Source organism: Anastrepha obliqua, chromosome 4 (assembly GCF_027943255.1).
Source record: "Anastrepha obliqua isolate idAnaObli1 chromosome 4, idAnaObli1_1.0, whole genome shotgun sequence".
Classification (NCBI taxonomy): Eukaryota; Metazoa; Arthropoda; class Insecta; order Diptera; family Tephritidae; genus Anastrepha; species Anastrepha obliqua.
In genome coordinates this window covers 50,816,444-50,838,721 of record NC_072895.1, presented here as the reverse complement: position 1 = coordinate 50,838,721, position 22,278 = coordinate 50,816,444, and the positions used below count along the sequence as shown (strand labels likewise).

Sequence of the window (22,278 nt, the reverse complement as noted above, 5' to 3'; positions counted from 1 at the left end):
GACTGAGCTTTTTTTTTGCACTTCTTTGTTGATGACGATGCACTTTAAATATTGTATTCTGATACACACAAACCATGTATAGTAGACCAAATGTCGTCTTAATTTTGGGACAAACCTTGCGTATGTACCCTTCGAAAAAGTATGCGACTGGTTCTAAAGCGAGCATATAAATACATCCGGACTAGTCTGCATGGAGCACAAACGGCTACTAATTCGAAAATTTCGAAACACTTCTTCATAATTTGAAAATAAAAAAGGTAAATAACAACTCTTTCGACGTATGACGACAATGGCATAATGTGTAGACCACTTCTTGCAATTCTGAAGGTGTTGGTCGAATTCAATCTCAGGCATGTGGATTTTTCAAATTTAATAGATATTAGGTGTGGTACGTATATGCAATACTGTTCTCTATCCCCTGAAAGAATGAATGAATAATTGGCGCGTACACCCTTTTTGGGTATTTGGCCAAGCTCCTCCTGCTATTTGTGGTGTGCGTCTTCATGTTGTTCCACAAATGGAAGGACCTACAGTTTCAAGCCGACTCCGAACGGCAGATATTTTTTATGAGGAGCTTTTTCATGGCACAAATACACTAGGAGGCTTGCCATTGCCTGCCGAGGGGCGACCGGTATTAGAAAAACCGTTTACTTAATTTTTTAATCTTTCACCGAGATTCTAACCGACGTTCACTCTCTGAATTCCGAATGGAACCAACCCATTCAGCCACGGCGGCCGCCCACCTATTGCATTGAAAATAGCCGAGTGAGTAAAATCGGAATGTTGTTTCGCAGATATATGAATTTCGAATTTCGAAAATTACTAACCTCGCTCCGTACCCGTTTGGTTGCAAAAGGTTACAATTAGTCTCTTCATAGGACAGGATCAAACAAAAAGAACAGTTCATTCAATAGCCGCATTTTCCTTTTGTTAAAAATAAATGAAAAAATAAAAATATCTTGACCAAAGCAATCATTACTCAACCATCGTGTTCGTCGAACTAGATTGCCTGCGACTATTTCCTGTTATCAAACTGTTCACTCAAAAGAGCAATAAAAAATCAAGCATTTGCCTCGATTAAAGTTGGAAGAAGTTAAGGCTATTGCCCGTCAGTAGCGACCGCTATTAGAAAATTCTTTTTCTGTCTATGGTGTTTCATACCCGGATATTCGAACCTAGCTACTTCCAAATGGTAATCACGCACCAACCCATTTGGCTACGATGGCCGCTATTTTCTTTTATATAGCTTTAAAACAACAAAATTATATAAATTTTGATTTATTTCATTGCCTAGCTGAAAAAAGAACACAATTAAATTTTTCACGCCTCATTAGTGGATTTATTCCGTAAGGGGTCCCGGCGGTCTAGAGCTCGAAAATTTAGGGTATTTTCAGGAATTTTTTTACAATAAAGAAATGAAAAACAATATTTAAATTTTTTTGGCTTTTTATTTAACTTCTTTTATATACACAAATAAAAAAACGATTTTTTTAATTTTAATAATTTTAAAAATTACGCTGAAGTTGACCCTCCCGAAAAATTGTACCTGGACGGTGTTGTCCATTTTGGCTCTTCTATTTAAACCACAAAAACCAAAAAAAAATATTAATCAGCATGACTGTAGCTACATCCCGTACTAGAATAAAAATAAAAAATAAAAATTTGACAAAATGGCGCGGTTTTTAATTTGACACTCTAAAAATCGGGTTATTTTTCAGTTTTTTAATTAAAAAATATGAAATAATTGAAATAATATTATGATTCTAGTACGGGCGATAGCCATTGATGTTGTGAACAACATATTAAAATTTCAGACGATTCGGTTGAATAGTTTTTGTTTTTTTTTTTTTTTTTTGACACACCAGGCCGAAAAATGTCGTTTCGAGATAAATGAGTTTAAAGTTTGAAATAGATGAGCGCGCGGACCGCTCTTTACCTAGTTAATGGGCTATAGAAGCTATAATATTGGGAATTTCCGCATGAAAATTTCACAGTATATTCTTAAGATACTTAAGATTAAGTTATAAGTTATAGCGGCAGGCTAATCACCTACCCTGTCAGAAATCAAATAGATTAACGAAACCAACGTAGGACAAGTCTTGTCGAGGCCCTATGCTCCCGAGAGGAGTGAACAAGGAAAAAAACAAATACTTAAGATACGATACTTTCGAAATATCGAAAAAACAAAAAATCGATTTTTTGAAATTTCTTGACTACCTGGTCCCCTTAAGACTTTTTCTATAAAGAGCGAAATATGTATATAATTCATATTGTATAGCACACAAAAAGCTTGGACGAATGCACCAAGCGTCAGGAATTTTTTGGGAATAAGCTTTATGAAAGATTTATGAACGCAGTGAATATCACTTGTGGTGTATTGATCACCTGTACCAGCTTTGTAGAAAACTTTCTGTAGTCAAACGAATTAAGAAAAGCGGCTCTTTGTGTGATAAAGTTTTTTACTTTAATAAAATTTTAGATTTAATGTTTTTCATTTTATTTTTTAGGACAAATAATAAATAAATTAAAAAAAAAATTAAATTTTTTAATAAACAATTTTTGGGACATTTTTTTCTTTGTCATTTGTGGCAATTACCACCTCAGATTTTAGCTTTTTGTTGTCATGAAGTTTCATAATGTGGTTCGAGTAACTTTATAAGTTATGTAAATTCAAATATGTCCACTGAACCAGTTAAAAGTAACGGGCATTACGGTACTGTTAAACGAGAGAGATGATTAATGATTTTTTATGGCCGGAATTGGATAGTAATGATCTGGACAAGGTTTATTTTCAACAAGACGGCACTACGTGCCACACAAGCACCAAAACCATTGATCTTTTACGGGAAAAGTTTCCGGACCGTGTTATCTCTGGAGCAGATGATCACAATTGGCCACCGAGATCTTGTGATTTAAGATCTTGTGACTTTTTTCTTTGGGGCCACGTGAAAGAGAAGGTTACGCCAACAGCCGAGGGTCGATTCAAGACTTCTAAGAGGGAATTCGTAAGGCTATCGAGGACATAAGACAGCCACTTTGCAATTCGGTTATGGAAAATTTCATGAAAAGGATTTTGTCCTGTAAGCGTGGTCGTGGTGGTCATTTGCCTGATGTTATTTTCCACTATTAACGGCATACCTTCTTCTTTATAATGAAATAAACATCCGATCATTTATTTAAAAAATAGCATTTTTCTTTCAATATCATAATAACACCTCTTATTGGAAAACCCTTTATTTCGCACTGAGTCATCAGCTATTAATGAAAACAAAAATTAGAAAAAGATCTGAGAGGGGTATTTTTCACAAATGACTAAAAACAATTTCGCAAAATGAAAAAAAACCATAAAATTATTTTCGAAAAAAATTTTTAAATATATAATATATATTTCACCCCAAAAAATACAAAAATTATAAAAACTTTAAACAGAACCGAGAATATTTAACTTTAAGAAACTCCATCCAAAATTTTCAACATTCAATAAATTAACAAATTGTTTTTTTTTCAATTTAACTCAAGCTTTCAAATAAATTGATTTTCAGGAAAATTTAAAACCTTGTCCAAAATACTTCGATCATTTGAAACGACATCGCTCACCTGTCAAATGAAGAAGACATTGGAAACCAACTATCGAACGATTTCTCATCACTTTGGTATTCCAATTGGTGTCAATAAGCACCAAATACCGGCTTTTAACCCGTTAATGCATAAATCAAAACCGCTACGAATTGAGAGTGTATAATATCATAAGTTCTTTTTTTTAAGTAATCTGGGTACATGAACCATGAGTATCACATTTGTCATATCTGCTCCTTGGACTAGAGCTCTTCAGCCAGTTTACCAAAGATCTTCTTCTTGATTGGCGCGAAAACAACTTATGCAAATTTGGAAGAGTTTAGCAAAGCGGGTCAGTTGTTTCTTTCTCATGCTAACCGGCGCCAGTTGGACACACCAAGTGAAGCCAAGTCCAACCTGATCTTTCCAACCCAGAGGAGGCCTTCTCTGTTACCACCAGCTGGTACCGCATCGAATATTTTCAGAGCCGGTGAGTTTGTATCTATTCTGTCGACATGACCCAGCCAACGAAGCATACAAAGCTCACATTAAGGAAATTAGGAAATTGTCAACGACTGAAGAATACAGAATTCATATGACGGTAGATCGAATGTATGTACAGTACACAGGCGTACAAAACGATCCATCATTCCTTCTAGAGGAGCATCAAGTACACAATTAAATCTAGGGTACTAATACGAATGTGCAGCTCTCGAATAACGAAAACTCACTCACCTAAGGGGTGCGAAGCACAATAGACTACATCATGGTTTGTAAAACACTATGTCCCAATAAAACTATCTAACTATAGCTTAGATGCCAGCTGAGATAATCAAAATGATGCCTATGGAACTAGCTAAGTTAATTTGTTGTTTATTGTACTGAATAATATTGAATCATTAAAAAGTCGATCACTGCGTACACTTCAGTGGAATAACTTCTGAATTTATCAATGTAATTTTTTTGATTTGATCTGGAGAAATGGAACACAAATAGTAGACTTTAAATTAAATAATGATTGTCTGAGGAATCCGAGGGTTTCAATATTTATAATTATTACACTTATAAAACTAAGGCATAGTTAGGGTTGGCGGATGCCGTAACCGAATGAGTAGATATGTGACTAATATTCGGAAATTCACACGTTCGAAAAGCCGAGCATGAAACACCAAATGATAGAAGTTATTTCTAACAGCGGTCGCCCATCGGCAAGCAAAGGCAAACTTCCGAGCGTATTTCTGTCATGAAAAAACTCTTTATAAAAAACCATCTGCCGTTCAAAGGCGGCTGGGAACTGTATGTCCCTCCATTAGCGGAAAGTGGTGCAAACCACTTAATAAAAAAAAAATACAAATATTATCATAAATACCACAGTACGAAAATCGAGCTACAGCGCACGCTTGATAACGTGAACTAATTCAAACCAAGGCAGTTCACGTCAACAAAAGTGTTCACGTTTTGGAATGCCCAAAAAGACTAAGTAAATATATTTTTTCACATTTAAATTCACATTTTATTCTTGTTTTCGTTACATATTAATTAAAAATTAAGTCGTACGATGGTTTTATTTAAAAAAAATCAGTCATCTTTATTGTACCTTCTGTTTTTCTAAAACTTGAAGCACAGCTTTCTCCCTTAACCGTCTTAGCACACTCATATCATTTTGATCGACGTCTTCATGACTAGCCCATATTGACGCCTTGTTGAAAATTTCAACTGCTTCAGTCGGATTAATTTTCTCCAGTTGTTCTGATACCCTGTTATCATCGGATTCGTCCTCTTGTTGATGATCGTCATCTGCATTTCCCTCCTCGATATCTTCGTTCCATTCATGAATGGCTGGTAATGTGAATTCAATCTGAAATTTTTAATAAAAAAAGTTTTTTCAATAACCCACATACATATGTTTGAGCATATTTGCGAACACGAACGAGCCTCAGGATTTAAACTACTAAGGAGATCGACGGTGTTGCTCATCAAGGTGCGAAGTTCAGCTTCCCATTTTTCTTTTAAAACCACCAACGGAACATTATATTCGGGATCATCATTGTTTACCGCAAAATTTAAAATACTGTTCCAGCACTTAGCTAATGTTGCTTCACCAACATGAAACCAAGCCGCATCCAAAAGATTTATAGCTGATTTTAAGTTAATTTTTTTCAACGACTCGAGCAAATCAGACTTTGTCGCTGCTTTTGAAGCTAGAAGGCTATTTCTATAATGCAAATTAGTGATTTTTATTGCATTCTGATCCATCGCTTAAATGAGTTACGTTTGGTGGCATAAACATTGCCAAAATTTGCCCATTCTCCGTTGTCAGTTCAGCTTCATTTGGGTGAGAAGGAGTGTTGTCGATTAGGAGGAGAGCTTTAATTGGAAAGGCTTTCTCCTTTAAAAACGATGTAACCTTAAAAAACAACCAGTTAACCTTAAAAATCGAACAAAACTTAAAAGGAATATTCATCTGTGGAACAAATTACTCATGAAACCATTACTTGAAAATAGCCGACGTCATCCCGGCGGATTTCGAGCTCTTATAGTCGGTGGGACACTGAAAGTTTTTAAAGCAGCGTGGATTCTTCGCCTTTCCAATTACCAAAAGCTTAAGCTTATGGGATCCAGTGGCGTTTTAACAGCATAAAAACGTGATTCGCTGCTTCTCGGACTTTACCCCTGGGGCTCTCTTCTCCAAACTTGACGCGTACGTTTTCTCTGGCAAAAGTCTCCAGAATTACCCCGACTCATCAGCAATATATAACTGATCGTTGCACAACTCCAATTCGGCCATTTTAGCTTTAAGTTTTTCTTTAAACGGATCCACTAGCTGAGGTTGCGAAGACAGTTTTTCGCCTGATATTTTAAAAAGACGAATACCGTACCTCTTCTTGAATCCTTGGAGCCATCCATTACTAGCGAAGAAGTTTGCTTCATTTTCTTTAAATTTTGCATGCAGTGTGTTTGCCTTTTCTTTCAACATTAGAGCACTTACTGGCCAGTTTTTATTTCGCATTCGGATAAACCAACTATAAAGAGCTCTCTCCATTTTGGGCAACTCTGAAGAACGCAGTGTTTTTCTATTTCCAGGCCCACAATACGTGTTGTTACAAATTGTTGATTTAGCAACATTATATTTCTTTGCTAAAATCGTCACAGATGAGCCTTTTTTTAAAAAGCCGAGAATTTTAGCCTTTTGTTTTAATGTCAAGCATACGGGTTTTTTAGAACTCATTTTCACCAGAAAACATAAGACGAAACACTCTTTGCAAAACCAAAACCGCGACTGAAATATTTTATTCCTTACATGCAATTACGAATAAAATGCCTATTTTATAATTAGGGGAATCCATCTCAGAATTACTTGAGATCAATGTAAACTACATTCAAGTAGTTGTAACGTTTATGGTTTATGTTATAGAGCTTTTTGGGTTTGTTCACGTTTTAGAGTAGTCAATACACAAATATGTCTGCTCACGTTTTGGAGTGTTCAAGCTTTAGAGCGTTCACGTTATCGAGCGTGCGCTGTATTAGCTTTTAAACTTTGTGTAGCCACCGCTTTAATTGGTAAAAAAAAGAACAATATTTAAGTACATACCTATGGTATGTACATATGAACTCTACAAATCCAGAAATTAGCAAGGACTCGTGTGTTGAACGAAGCTGAAATGGAACGGTAATCTTAATAGCGAATTATCATTAGTAAACATTTTATTGATATTTGTACCTGTGTATACTTGTATGTATGTACTTTTATCCACATGCAGCTCAAGTTAAACTACTAGCGAGCAAATCCATTTCACAAAGATTAAAAATGTTTACTTTTGCAGAGAAACAAGTTCACGGTGAAGTACTGCCACCATCCACTTACTACTGATTGTACGATTGTACGACTGATTGTAAAACGAGCAAAGATAAACATTTATGACTTCCTTTTTTACAAAAGATAGATTAACATAAAAGTTAAAAAAGCACGCAAATGCACACACACACACATGCAACATCAATTAGCCCATCTTGACTCATGCTATTGCAATGAATGAGATCTTGGTGATTGGCAGAGAATGCCACAGTGGAGGTGATGGAGTCGCATTTGCGGCGAAAGTGAGCACACATGGCTGGCCATCATTCTCAATCAACGTAAATTAAACGAATAGGAAAGTACAGATCCTTCTATTTTCTCTAATGAAGTGAAGGAGGGAGAGAGTGCATGTACATAGGTATGTATGTGTACAATCAAGAATGGAATTTCAAATATCAGAGGGAATGAAAAAAAAAATAAATTTAATGAGCGATATCTGTACTAGGTGGGAGCATGGTGAAGAGAATTCAGATGGTGTGGCCAAGATCAGACCGTTAACCGGCTCTCAGCGAATTTGAAAGAATCAGGTGATTGGTTGACGTCATCGGGTTGATAACAGCGTTTTGTTTAGATCCTTGGGTGGTAACACAAGCAGTAGTACAAGTTCCATGTTTTTTTTTTTTTTTTGTATTTGGTGGGTTGAATCACGCCTAACCTAGAGCAATTTCGGCTGCCACGCTACTGGCTACTCGGCTGCCGAATCCAACCCGGGAATTTCTCACGTATTCACACATTCGTCCAATCGGCAACAAAGCGAAATGTCCGAAGACAGGGACGATTTTTTCATATATCACCAATACAATCTTAGTTTTTCGTAAAAAAAACATATGTCATGGTCCATGTGAGGTAGCCAATCAGTTAACGGTCTGATCTTGGCCACATCTTCTGAATTTTTCACACCATGGCGTAAATGTCAAAATCAGTCCATTACTTACCACAGATTCCATGCAAATTTTCTACGAATTTCACTCAAAAATCTAAAAAAAACAAAGCAGGTGTTCACTTCATATGAGTTCAATTTGAGGCAATGTATATTTTTAGAGACCGGATACTTTCGTTAACGAAAACTATCGAAAGTAGTCGAAACGGTATTTATCGCCAAAAGCCGAAAAGATTTAGTCGGCTCATGGCTAGAAAGGAAAAAAAAGTAATCTTATAAACGATTACCATAGAATATTTTAAACTTTATGGTGACCACACTGTCATTCCTTAAAAGTTTAATAGCCACCTATGTGGTTATATAATATGGACAACATTTGTACCTTTTTCAAAAAAGTATCCTGAATTTGTCAATAAAACGAAAAGCGGTTAATTATTCATTGATATTTATATACTTTATTATCTCAAAAGTAATATCCATGGTAACCAATACGCGCAATACTTTTCTTCTAGTTTTCAACACCTTTTTTTCCTTGATCGTCCCAATCATCTTAAAATGCCTTCCGCGAAGTACGTTCTGTCAAAAAAATTTCGGGAATTGTTCCTTTAAAAAGCGCGCGTTACACGTAACACAATTTTTTTTTGCTGGAATGTTGACAGAGTTTGAATGTTGTCGCAGAGTTTGAGCGTGATCTGTCAATTAGCTTGTTTTTGGTATTTAATTATATCAGTCAACCGCAGATGTGCTCTGCGATTTTCACTATGGATAAAAATATCGAACAAAGAGTTTGTCTTAAATTGTGTGTTTTGAACAGGATTTCGTATGTCGAATCATTGAAAATGTTGCAGAACCCTTTGGCGAGTGTGCTTTATCAAAAACACGGGTCTACGAGTGGTATAGGCTTTTGCAGATGCCCGAGAAGTCGTGGAAGATTTGCCCCATTAACGTCTTCAACGGATGAAAACGTCGATAAAGTCAAAGAAATAGTGCTAGGACCACATTATTTAAGTTTGCGCAGTGTAACTCGTGACCTTAGCGTGTCTCACAAACCAATTCGCAACATTTTACACCATCAATTGGGCATGAGACGCGTGGCTGCTCGATTCGTTCCAAAAGAGTTGAATTTCTTTAAAAAAATTCATCGGAAGAAGGTGGCTGAAGACATGATTGAGCAAGTGACTTCGGACCCAACGTTTATTCAGCGCATCATAACAGGTGCTGAGACCTAGGTATATGAGTTTGGCATGCAAACCAGTCAACAGGCGGCGGAATGGCGCCATCCACGTGAGCCGAACCCCAAAAAACCATGTCAAAGTCGGTCAAAAGTGAAAGACATTCAAGCTACTCGTTTTCTTTGATTATAATAGTGTTGTGCACTCGGAATTCATTCCAAATGGTTCTACAGTAAATAAAGAATATTATGCTAATGTGCGTAGAAAACGGCCCAATTTGTGGAAAGAAAACTCATGGATCTTGCACCATAATAACGTACCGTCTCACAAGACTCATATTGTGAATACTTTTTTGACCAAAAACTCAACAAATATCATCGAACAACCATCATATTCGCCAAATTTAGCTCCCTGTGACTTTTTCCTTTTCTCAAAACTTAAATTGCCACTCCGCAGACGCCGCTTCGAGTCGATAGATCCCATTAAGAAGAATTCGCTGAAGGAGCTGAAGCAGATCTCTTCAAACGCGTTTAGAAGGTGCTATGATGACTGGACTAATCCTTGGCAAATGTGTATTGCTTCGAATGAAGCCTTTTTCGAAGGCGACAAAATAAATATTGCGTTTTATTGAACAATTCCCGTTACATTTTTGAAGGAATATAGTAACCTGCGCAATGGAAACAAAAATAAAATTACAGGGTTAAACTGATATACTAAGATGAATTTCGGTTAAAAACTACCATTAGTTACCTAATACTTAATTCTAAAGCACTTAATATTTACAAATATGCCCTAAGCACCTTTGCATGCACTGTGTCCATCAATCAATAAATTGAACACATATCGGAATGCTTTCATAATTTTTGCACTTTCATTTCATACAGCAACATCGAAATGTATTGTATTTTCTTTTGTTGTAATAAATTAATCAAAAATATATTACAATTGCTTGACAAATTAAATACAAGTGACTCTCAACGGAAATATAAAAAATATACAATCATATATTTATTAAGCATACAAGAGATGGAAAATCCGGAAATCGGGATCCCGCAGGCAACGCAACAACGTCACAAGACAGATTGAGATAAGCGGAATTAGAGACCCCTTTTCAAATTTTGCGTACGGAGAAGGACACTGCTAAAATATCTCGTCATGCTCAGTAGTTTTGGTAAAAACAAATTTTAACTAAAAACAAAAAATGTAAAAAGAGAATATTTTAGATAAAAAAAATTTAATTAATAAAAACTGTTTGGTAAAAAAATAAAAATTAAAAAAGAAATTAGAAAAAAAATGTTTTAAATAAAAAAGATAAAACAAATTTTATAATAAAAATTTTAATTTTAATTTAAAAAAAAAAGTTTATTATTTTCTTTTATTTTTTCAAATTTTGACATTTATTTTTTTTTATTTCATGAATTTTAATCTTGAACGCGCTGTTCCACAATGTTGCACAGTATGAATAGTGTTAGGAGGTTTTTTTTCTCGGGATAGACTAGCAAGTACAGCACTCTCCATTATACTGCACTCGAGTACCCTTTTTAATTACCTTTAAATCTATTCGACCACCAAAGAAATCTGAGAAGATCTTGTGATGCCAAGGAACCAAGGTGGTCGCTTCTTAACATATCAGTACCAAAGATCTCAAGCCTGATTCGAGCGAGGGCCGGGCAGACTCACAGAAAGTGGTTCGCCGTCTTATCCTCATCTACGCATGCTGGACAGAGCCTCTCTCAGCCTGCCAGGCTCGCTTGTGGGTTAGAGTAACCCTTTTACTAACTGTGGCTTTGATGGCTGCAGAAGGGAGTGGCAGAACGGGCTCCGAGCCAAAAGTTTTACTAGTATATTTTAACGCCATTTTTATGTAGCAGGAAAAAACAATTTAAACACTGCATCCTAAAGGTCATTTTGGTGGTAAAGACTGCACAGAACTCGATGGAGCTATATACGATTTTCGCAATAACGGGTCAAACATTATATTAATTTACAATAGGTAGGTAGGTAAAAAGATGGAAGTGGCAGTCTGTCTTAAACCAACTCTCTTAGACCGTTGCCGATCCATTTTGATACCACATTCGCAGTTTACCTGCTACTCCTCATTAAACCATTTTGTTTTAAGTGCAAACCCATTGATCTGGCTGAAACTTATATTCCTAGAGGCATCAGTATCATTCAAGCGATAAGCCAAAGTATCTAAACCTAGTGGCATGCCACGCGGGACTATGGCAAAGAAGATGTCTGACAGGCTCCTCCTCTCCTCTCTCTTGCAGTTTCTTTTCAGCATGTCGATCTAGGATTCAGCAACTTACTGTGACCAAAGCAACTAACATAAATGCCTTTTTCTTTGACCGATGAAGTGGTGCCTGACGTCCCATTCTGGCAAAATTCATATTTTTGCCTAACCAGACGGCCACCTCATTGATGGCTAGAATTTCAGATGGAATACGCTACAGTAATTGAGAAGATGGATCGAAACGTTTACTTTTGACTTCTTACAGTAGACGCCGAAGTCCAGCTTTGAGCCATTTGTGAAGAACCCTAAGCACTTTTTCCGACCAGGTATATTGTCAAGCCACTCACTTCTAACTGGAATTCTAGTACTAAATAACCTATTAAAATATGTATGGTTGATCTGAACAATAGTCAACAGGATTAGTTGGACGCAGACAGAGTGATATGGCCGAGTATCCAACACCTAAATCACGCCAAAACTAACAAACTAATTAGCAGTGTTACTTGGATTCTGTTTGCCAATCAAGTCTAGCCAATCATCTCGAGGCAAGAAGAAAAGCAATGAAGTTACATAAGTTTTAGGGATTTTTTACTGCACGGTATCCCAAAGTAACATACTACAATTATAATTTAAAAACTGTAAAATACATTTGGAGTATATTTTCATACTAAAAAATAGTCATTATCGGAGAAATTTCTTTCTTTTCATTTTGGCATCGTAAAAGAGTAAAAAATCCCACAGTGCATCGCGTTGCAATTGGTCAGCGGTACATGTACAGTTGCTAGAATAAACCAAGTTGTGTGTTGCAAATTTATAAATTTTTTCTAACAACTGTACTTTGCGTGCTTCCTGCTTAGGGGACATGTACCTCTCAAAGCATTTGGAAAGTATGATGAGGGTAGTGTAGTATCCACCCATCGGAATGCCTAAATGTTAGGTCAGTATGCGCGTGAAGTCCGAAGATATTTTGTGCTTTCAAGTAAGTTGCTCGGAGATTGTGTGTGTTTTTTTTTTTGGTGGGATATGGCATATTTTTACCAAGACCGCTAATCCAGAGCTGTATGGAAGCTCAACTGGTTGTAGTTTCGGCTACGAAGTCCGACCAAAGACTGAAATCTGGTGCCACAGAAAATAGGAGCGCTTGATGTTTTCTCCGACCTGTTTGTGAGAACGGCCCGCCCCTCAGGAAGTGCCGTGGTGGTTGTGGGTTGATACCCAAATGCGGATAGATCCTTTTTGGTTTGATGTGGAGTTATATTGGCACGGATGCCAGCCCCAAAGAACGGCGGAGGTTTACGTATAACCCCGCTAAGGAGCCTACACTACCAATTAGTATCGTAAATGCTTTCAGGCTCTTAGCGTTTTGGGGCGCTGATCAAAGCATTCATTTGATCCACTATGCTTTAGAGCACCGACGAGTTAGGGCGACGTTGGCAGGTTCCCACTTAAACGTTGGTTAATATGTACTACAAAATAAAAGTAGCGCTGTAAATGAATTTAGTCAACGTTTGCTTTGCTTTGGATGTGATTTGTCATTTAAAAATGTATGTATGTATGTACATCGGAATGAGTTGGATCGGATTTTTTTTTAAGAGGAGGAAACATCGAAAGTCTAACCCCGTCAGTATGCGACTTTAACTCGAACTAAGCGTCCTACCGTCAGAGTACCGATCTCCTCGGTACTGCCATCAAGTCACATCTCTAATACACACGTATGTTTATTTGTATGTACGTTTGTATTTATATAATGCAACATGTCTTTGCTTTTATCTGTGCAACAAGTGTGAAACTAAAACTATTGTTGGAATTGTTTTAAAAATTCAGTATGCATAGGTGTATGCATGTGTGTATGTATGTGTGTATGCTTATGAGTGTGCCATATAAGAAAATTAAAAGCAGTACTTAAGTGTTATGCTGTGCACTGAAGTATGGCAATTAATAAGTAACCGTTGTTATTATACAACAAAGCGACGTGCCACTTGACAGCTTAGAATGGCAATTTGAGGCAGCGAACATAAAATATAAAAGAAAAAAAAAAAACCAATAAATTAAATATGCGATTCTTACACCAGAAATTTCATTGATAAAAAGAACAATTCTCTTGTTCCTATTCGAAACGATTTATGTTTTCCGCTGCTCATTATTATGCGATAACAAAAACAAATATTTTTTCTCCGTGATCTTTCCATCACTTCTACCACTGCAACACTGACAAGATCAATCCAACCGTTAGACGCTTACATGCATATCAATCTTCCAACAACCGAAATGGTCAAGTGGTTCTAGATGCAGTGGCGATAACTAATATTGGTAGATACATACATATGTACTTATTTACACCAGTGTTCACAAAAATGGCAGCGTAACATATTTATGACAAAGTTTTGAATATTTATTTACTTTTTATACCATTTTTTTATGTACAATTGTAATTTATACTACAATGAGAAACATTCAACTTAAGGTTTCCAACTCTTGTAGATAAAAAATTAAAAAAAAAATTAAGAAGATTTTCTTCAAAATTTGAAAACTTTTAGTATTAGTATTAGAAACTAGAAATATTAGAAAAATTCAACGTATGCGGTTTTATAGCCTATAGAATTTTGGCATTATAAAGTGTAAGTTAAATTGCCTCAAAAATCGCTTTGATTTTTGAAAATTTTTTTGCGGTCTCCATAAAAAGAAAAATTTACAAAAATCAACCCAAATATTGAGCTATTTTAAATAAGCATAATACGAAAATGAAGGGGTTACAAAAATGCATTCCTAGAATTTTTCTAAAAATTCTAAATAAAACGTGTGAAACTATGATGAAAATTTGGTGTATTTTTTTTTTAATTTTGCACGCAGAATAAAGCTTTGAGTTTAGTTGGTTTTTTTGTTTTTGTAGTATGAGCTGTATTTTTATTAAATAAATTAAAAAAGAAAAAAATCATAAAATAAGAATGGTCAGAACTTTGCAAATTATCGCGCTGCTTTTATTGTGAGCACTGATGTAAATATGTATGTATATGGATAAGTATTTATGTACGTATATATGTATGCAAATATTCATCTGCGGTTCTTGACGAACAACGCAGGAAATCCTTAAGCTTTTTATAAATATTTTACTGCTTCTTGCTTCTTTTTCATGTTCGTTGGTTGATTCAACCTTCAACCTCACAAGTCACCTAGTCAAATATTCGCCGCTCGTGCTGTACTGCATCACTGATCAGCATTTAGAACAATTGCAGTAGCTGCAGCAGTAGCGGTAGATGCCATTATATGTACATATGTAGGTATGTGCATAGGTATGTAAGTATTTATTTTTTGTTTGTTTGATCAACGCGAAGATTTGACATAAAAGCTACTTCAGGTATGCATAAGTACGTATGTATGTATATTAGATACACCCCACGACAAAACAATAGCAGCTAAATATTTTGGACAGTTTTGATAACATTTTTTTGTTTATTTTTTTATTTTAATGTCCCAACAAAAACCATATAAATCCAATTTCCAAACCTTGTACAAAAATTAAAATTCCACAAATTTTCATGGTTTTAACTAGAATATCTAGAAAAATATTTGGTATGCAGTTTTATAGCTTAATAAATTTTAGTCTAAATTGCTGAAAAGCCTGATTGATTTTTAAATAATTTTTTTCTTGTCGGTGTTACGCATTTTCTTCTTATAAAATAAAAATTTAGTGCATTTGCGTATGCCCAACACCATCATTATAAAAAATATAAAAACTCAACGGGGGTTTTCAGTAACCCTTACTCAAACTTACACTTTATTATATTAAAATTGAATAAGCAGTAAAACTGCGTACCAAAACTTGTTCAACAGATTCTCATAAAAATCGTGCCATTGAATTAAAATTTTTGGAATGTTTCCAATTTTTGAATAAAGTTTGAAAATCGGATTTGCATGATTAATGTTACTCAATTAGCTATTCTTTTAAAGAAAAAAATTAACTTTGAAAAAAAAAAACGAAAAATAGTCAAAATAGATAAAAAATACTGAGGCGCTATAGTTTGTCGTGGGCTGTATGTCTACTGGCACTACTCTGTTCTTGATTGTTGGTTTCTGCAACAACCATCATCTTGATTGCATTTAAAGTTTGCTGTTAAAAACAAATCAAGGCATTCATACATACTTTCGCATTCATATACATATTGTACTTCACTAACATAGCATACATATGTTCATATGTTTGTACAAACAAGTGTATGCATCTTAAAGTTTTCTGCTCTCATTTTCCTCGAAGCACTTGACCATAACTTTTGTGCACTAAAACCACAAACCTCACTTGCCCTTCAATCCACAAGCCATGGAAGCTGTTTAATTCTGTATCCATTGTTTGTTGTTGTGCTTTTGATGTCAGTTATATGGTCGAGAATGGTGCATTGTTTCACACAATAATATCTATAATTAGCATATTAAAGCGTTTACCATATTTTGGCACATATTTTTTTTCTTTTTTTTTTTTGTATGTATATAAAACACACCTTTTTTGTAGGCGGGGTGGAAAACGAGAAGCACTATGCAACACTAAAACAAAGCTAATATCTGTCGAATAGTTGGTTATTCGCATTATAGAGTATCATATAGAGTATATCACAGTTGAGAGAATACAGAAGAGTGCGTAAACGTGGACCGCTACTCGGCTCTCAGCGAATTTTACAGCGCCATTTTTTTAGCTTATAGGATTCTAGACTTTTACATTTATTGATTTAAAAACGACTTTTTCCAATTCTATTGATTTCTCGTTTTTTTTTCATTCAATTAATAGTCACGTGGATTGGTTTGATCTTCTTCCAATGCAGAAACCGGATACAACAACTTATCATAATTCGGGTCCTAATGAAGCTAAGTATTCTCAGTTCGGAAGAAAATTTAATTCAAAGGTCAGTGGGAAGCAAAAAATGTTCGAATAGTAGAAATAAGTTGAGATTGGTGATTTTCCATTAATGGTAGTAGCCCGGTGTGATGGTTTCAAAAAATCGAATTTTTTTTTACATTTTTTGGAAGAAAAACATCTTAAAAATATACTATAAAAATTACAGACCAGCAGGAGCTGCTCTGACCGACCCCTCTTTTATTATCCGATATACAATACGTATACCCAGGTATAACCCAGGTATACCCCCGTTATACCTAGGTATACGTATAGTACCAAAAAATTAGACTTACATAGACAAAATATTTATAAGAATTTGGTACAATATACGGATCTGTACCATCGAGCAGTCCATCAGTAAACGTTTTGCACTCGACGAATACACACTGCTTTGAAATACGAAACAAGCGCTTTAGTGGAGGTTGGCTCAAGAATAAAAGTGAAAGAAAGAGATCATTTAAGGGGAATCAATTTACTGCAGAAGCTGATACTGATTTTGTGAGTACAAGCGCAAAAAACTGAAAGATAACAGTGGTTTTGAAGTAAACCATGACTCTAGTTTCAAGTACATACGTTTTAATCAGTTTCGCTTTGGTGTTTGGTGCGTTAGAATCGCAGTTAAAATGTAAACTTTGCAACAGTGATATTAAATTTTTGAAAAATTCACCGCCGCTTGCATCTTTAATGAGGGTTTTCTACCTGTACTCAAGGTTATGAAGACAATGGGCGTTGCATTAGGACAAACAGCCAGGGACTACGCTGACGATGTTGACAATGCACGGATTTTGAGGGCAGAGAAAACTGCAGAAGCCAACTGTAAAGAGGCCAGAACTTTACGAAGGGCTCTAAAGGCTGCTGAAAATGACAACTTTGAGGAAACGGAAGGACTGCTCTATGCACCAGGCATAGCTGATTATGTAAGTATAATTTTTTTATAAAAAATCTGTTGTCGAAACTTTAAACGCGTTTTTCTCAAAACCATGTTTTCGAAATTTCGAGGAATCACTGACTCAAAACTATTCAACTGATTTGGCTAAAAATTTAACCCGTTATTCTAGACACACATATTTAATTTAAAAAAATTTATGAAGAAAAAAAATTAGATTTTGAGAACTTTTTTCACAAGTCCGCCATTTTGTTTTTGTTTTTTTATTTTTATGTATATTTTAGGTTCGGGACCTAAAATAAAGTCTACAAAATAATAATCACTTTGAATTTTTCATTTCAAATGACTTTGGAAGGCTGTGTGTTTCCCCGAACCAGCTCATCTTATTTTTATGGACTCCACTTTGACGTCAAAAATTTTAAACAAATTAATATAAAATTAACTTTAAAAAAAAATTTTTATATATGTACTTCAAAACACCAATAAAAATATGTAAAAACTTTAAAACGATCGATTTTTTTTTTCTTTTAAAAAAATATTCATGAAAAAACGTCGAAATTTCGGTCATTACACCGGCCAATAACTAATGTCATAAACTATCTGTCTATTTTATGTATCATTAAAAACATGATTATCGTGAAGCTGAATATGAAAGTACTCGTATGCGAGTTATAAGTTATAATGCAAGAAAATCAAACACCTACCAGAAGAAAATTATCTACCACTAATTTAATTTGATAAAAGGTGTACTCAACTCCCGTTTTTAACGGTTCAGTTCAATAGACTTCTTTATCTCAAAACAAAATTCAAGTTCCCAACTCCTCAAATGCTCTACCATCCGTACCTACTCGTATCTGATACATTAACCACCGACTTTCTGGGCCTACATTTTTTGAGGCTTGTAAAAAAATAAGTAGATTCAAATTTCATGAGCTGCGTACATGACATAATGAATTTTTTTTTAGGTTACGTATACTCCATTACATATTGCATTTATAGTTTGTTAATTGAAAAATATAATGGTGTAGACGTTTTGCAAAAATATTTTATTAAATGTCTGAAATATTGTTTTAAAGAAATTTCGTTGTTGTCAAGGCGCATTAAACAGATAGTAGCAGTGAACCAAAAACTACAAGAGCAATGAATTTTGTTTTTGCTTTTGGTTCCGAGAATGTCAAAATTTATGAACAAATACTCACAGTTTAGAGCGATTTGAACAAACTCTGACAATTTAGAGGCCAAAATAAATCAGCTTCTCCACTGGCTACCTTTGCAATGTGCCTTCATTGTTATGAAAAAATGTTTTATACTTCATTTAATATAATTTAATTTCATAATATACAGATTTCGTATAATTTGTAGGATTAAAAACAAAAACGGAAAATATTATTTTATGTTATACATATGTTGAAGTAATGGAAATAATCAATGCAGGTCTGTAAAATTCTTCTAAATCCATAGAAACAGCCCATCCCAATTTCTCATTGGAAATCCTTGCATAAACTAGAAAAGTAATATTTATAATTGTATATTTAATTAATTTTTATAAAAAAATGTATTTAGTTAGGGTTAGGCCACCGGAGCGACGGATAAAATAACGTTCCCACGACAGCTCATTCAGATTTGTATTCTGTTACTCCAACAGCATTCCCCTGCATTTATAGGGTATGTTTGTGCGGCTACCAGAGAACGTAAATTTACGTTCTCTGCTGCTACAACAGCAGAAAAATAGAACTTCAAGCTTCAAAACATCAAAATTTTGAAAAAGTTCGTCCATTGTATAAATCATCAAATTTATAAGTATTTCTTTCAAAGAAATATAAAATAAAATGGCGGAGGTCAGCTAAACTTGCAGGTTTTTGTTTACGGTGACTAGCTATAGAAATACAATATATTGGATTGTCTGTTTTATATAACTACTCGTATATCTATTTGTGCAAAATCACACTCATTTTTTAAGCAAACAAACAAATTGACTATAAAAATAACTATGTTATTATCGAGAAGGTCAATGCTGAATTTAATTGGAAATATTTTACAGTTAAAATTTCAATTGATCATTATTTAATAATCTAAATTACTTCCCACGTCAAATAGTATTAGTTTTTAAAATATTCATGGCGAGCTGCATTCAAATTCAATTTCTTTTTCAATTTTCTAGCAACTGTATTCGCAATAAATAAAGAAATGACTCTCGCAGTTGACAAGTTGAGGAATTTCGGTTGTCAATCTAGAGGATTTTTCTTCAGGGCTGCATTTAGTTATACAGTTGTAACTTAAAAATCATATTAAAACACTATCACTTAATAGACTTAATAACATGCAGACTTAATAAATAGAGTTTTTCTAATGAAAAATAGCTGATTATTATAAAAGCATTAGTTTAAGAAAGTGTTTCAATTTTCCATTAAATTTCTATTATTTTCAATACTGTTTTTTAATAAACCAATAGCAACCCTAGTCAGTATAAATACGCGACTGCTGCGAATTTGATGTGTTTTTTCGTGAAATCCTTCAATCCAATTGGTTTTGTCGTGTTTGTGCGTCTTGTACCAATTGGGTATTCGTATTAGAAAATTAATAACTTATTTTTGGGGCTGCAGAAAATCATAATAATAAGTTTCAACGATTTTGTGTGATTTTAGTTAATAATTGACTATAAAAAGTGGTGCAAGTTGCCTATTTGAGTGCAGAAAGTGAATTTGCGTCGTAAAAAAACCATTGTGATAACACTAGAACAGGCAATTCGATAAAGCCAAATATAAATTATAAATGCCTGGGAATAGGAAGTGAAACTATTTTATTTTGAGTTTTTGTGCAAAACCAATCAAAAATTCTAACCAAAAAGGCGCAGTTTGCTTGTTTTTCCAACAAAGCGATAACATTCCAATAGGAGAGATTGATTAACCGAGGGGCGGGGAAGACAACGACCGCAAACTGGTAGTGCTGGTGAGTCATCCAAGATATAATCGCAGCGCAACGCGTACATCGCGAAAGTAAAGTAAAAACAACAAGCGCTGCAACAACGAGTGGCGGCAGCAACAGTTCCAAGGCCCCAACTATATTTCGTATTGACAAAAAAGCAAAACAGCTGAAAATACCGTAAATCTACTCGTGCATACATACATAATTAATACATATCTGCTAGTGACGTCATCAGTTCACGGATAGAAGGCTTTCGCACGCGGATTAAGGTTTTTACTATGAAAACTACTATCAGCGCAACAACAACTACAAACGCAGCTGCGTCTATTGGCAGCACCGCGCCATCGGTACCTATCATACCCAAAACGGAAACGAACGACCTTAATTTGACGTTCCAAACGCCTAACACAACTGCAGCCAGTGCCATCAATACTGCTGCAAATACAAATAAACGGCCGGTATCGTTGGATCTAAACAAAGTGGCGGCAAAGAAGCAACGTCTTGTGGCACCTTCGCCACTCAACATCGATTCTCCCAGTTTGGAGAATTTGAAAACTATTAATACACCTGATATTGAGAAGATGCTGCTTAGCAACGTTATGCCGACACCGCAGCCTGGGATTATATTCCCCAGCAAAACAAGTACGGTAAGTAATTGGATTCATATCATTCATTTCATTGAGTTGTAATTTTAAAATTCGTCACTATTATAGGTAACATCCGAGCAAGAAGCATATGTCAAAGGATTCGAAGAGGCCTTGAGTAATTTACATCAAAGCAAGAAATCGCAGGCTGCACAAATAACGAACAACAGTAGTGTCAATGTTGGTACCACGGCGACTACAACCAGTACCTCCAGTGCATCAGTTGTTGGTACTGGCATAAGTGGCGGAACCTTCACCTACACTAATTTAGGTATGTAACATGTTTGAAAACATGGCAATTGATTATAATTTTTGTTACTTTATTTTCTACAGAAACCTTCCCAGTCGCCATCAAAGATGAGCCACAAAATCCTGGATCGCCTGCAGCACTCAGTCCTATTGATATGGAAACGCAAGAGAAAATCAAGTTGGAGCGTAAGCGACAACGCAATCGTGTGGCAGCATCGAAGTGCCGAAAACGTAAGCTCGAACGCATATCGAAATTGGAAGATAAAGTGAAAATTCTTAAGGGCGAAAATTCTGAGCTGGGCTCAGTAGTTAAAAGTTTGAAAGATCATGTAGCGCAGCTGAAGGAACAAGTGATGGATCACATTAACTCCGGGTGCACAATTTCGATGTTAACGGATCAACCGATGATGTCTGGCAAATAACATGAGGACTTAGGTGTAAGGGTGCGAAAGAGAGAGCAAAATAAATTGTCGACAATTGGGCGAGGATTAGTGTTAAAGCAAACAAAGGGATTAACAATGGAACGTAATTGTGATGCGAAAGTTGTCGAAGTGAAAACTGAAAAAGATGACAGTAGCCTTAGAAGCAAACAATATCAGCATTCTCCACATAGCAATCCAACAAAATTGGCAACTGCCACACTCCAACATAAACAACAGCAAGAAGAAACTGAGGCAAATACGGATTTATCGGATTTGCAATTGAATAATAGTATAATCAATGTAATTGAGCAGCATATGCCCATTGAATTATTCATGGAAACACCACCACTGACCGGTGATAGCTCATCAACTCATTCAACAAATTCTATGTGCTCAAGCGGCGGCGTCAGTGCCGATTCTGAGCCGCACAATAACAATGCAGCTCTACTTGCGCTGGATGCAGACACACCGACCACGGGTTTAACAACGGAAATCAGTGAGCCGCATTTCAGCAGTAATGGCGATGCTGACGGCGATCGACCACTAGTTTTAGTTATCATCACAGATTATG

At 35.4% G+C, this 22,278-nt stretch overlaps 1 protein-coding gene across 1 annotated transcript; it reads left to right on the top strand.

Annotated features, from left to right (window-relative positions):
* The first annotated feature begins 19,958 nt into the window (after positions 1-19,958).
* LOC129245167 (transcription factor Jra) lies at positions 19,959-21,707 on the top strand. Its single transcript, XM_054883189.1, has 3 exons — positions 19,959-21,039; positions 21,106-21,307; positions 21,370-21,707. Exons 1-3 carry the CDS (start codon positions 20,671-20,673, stop codon positions 21,705-21,707), a joined length of 909 nt encoding a protein of 302 aa, XP_054739164.1. The 5' UTR covers positions 19,959-20,670.
* Positions 21,708-22,278: the final 571 nt, after the last annotated feature.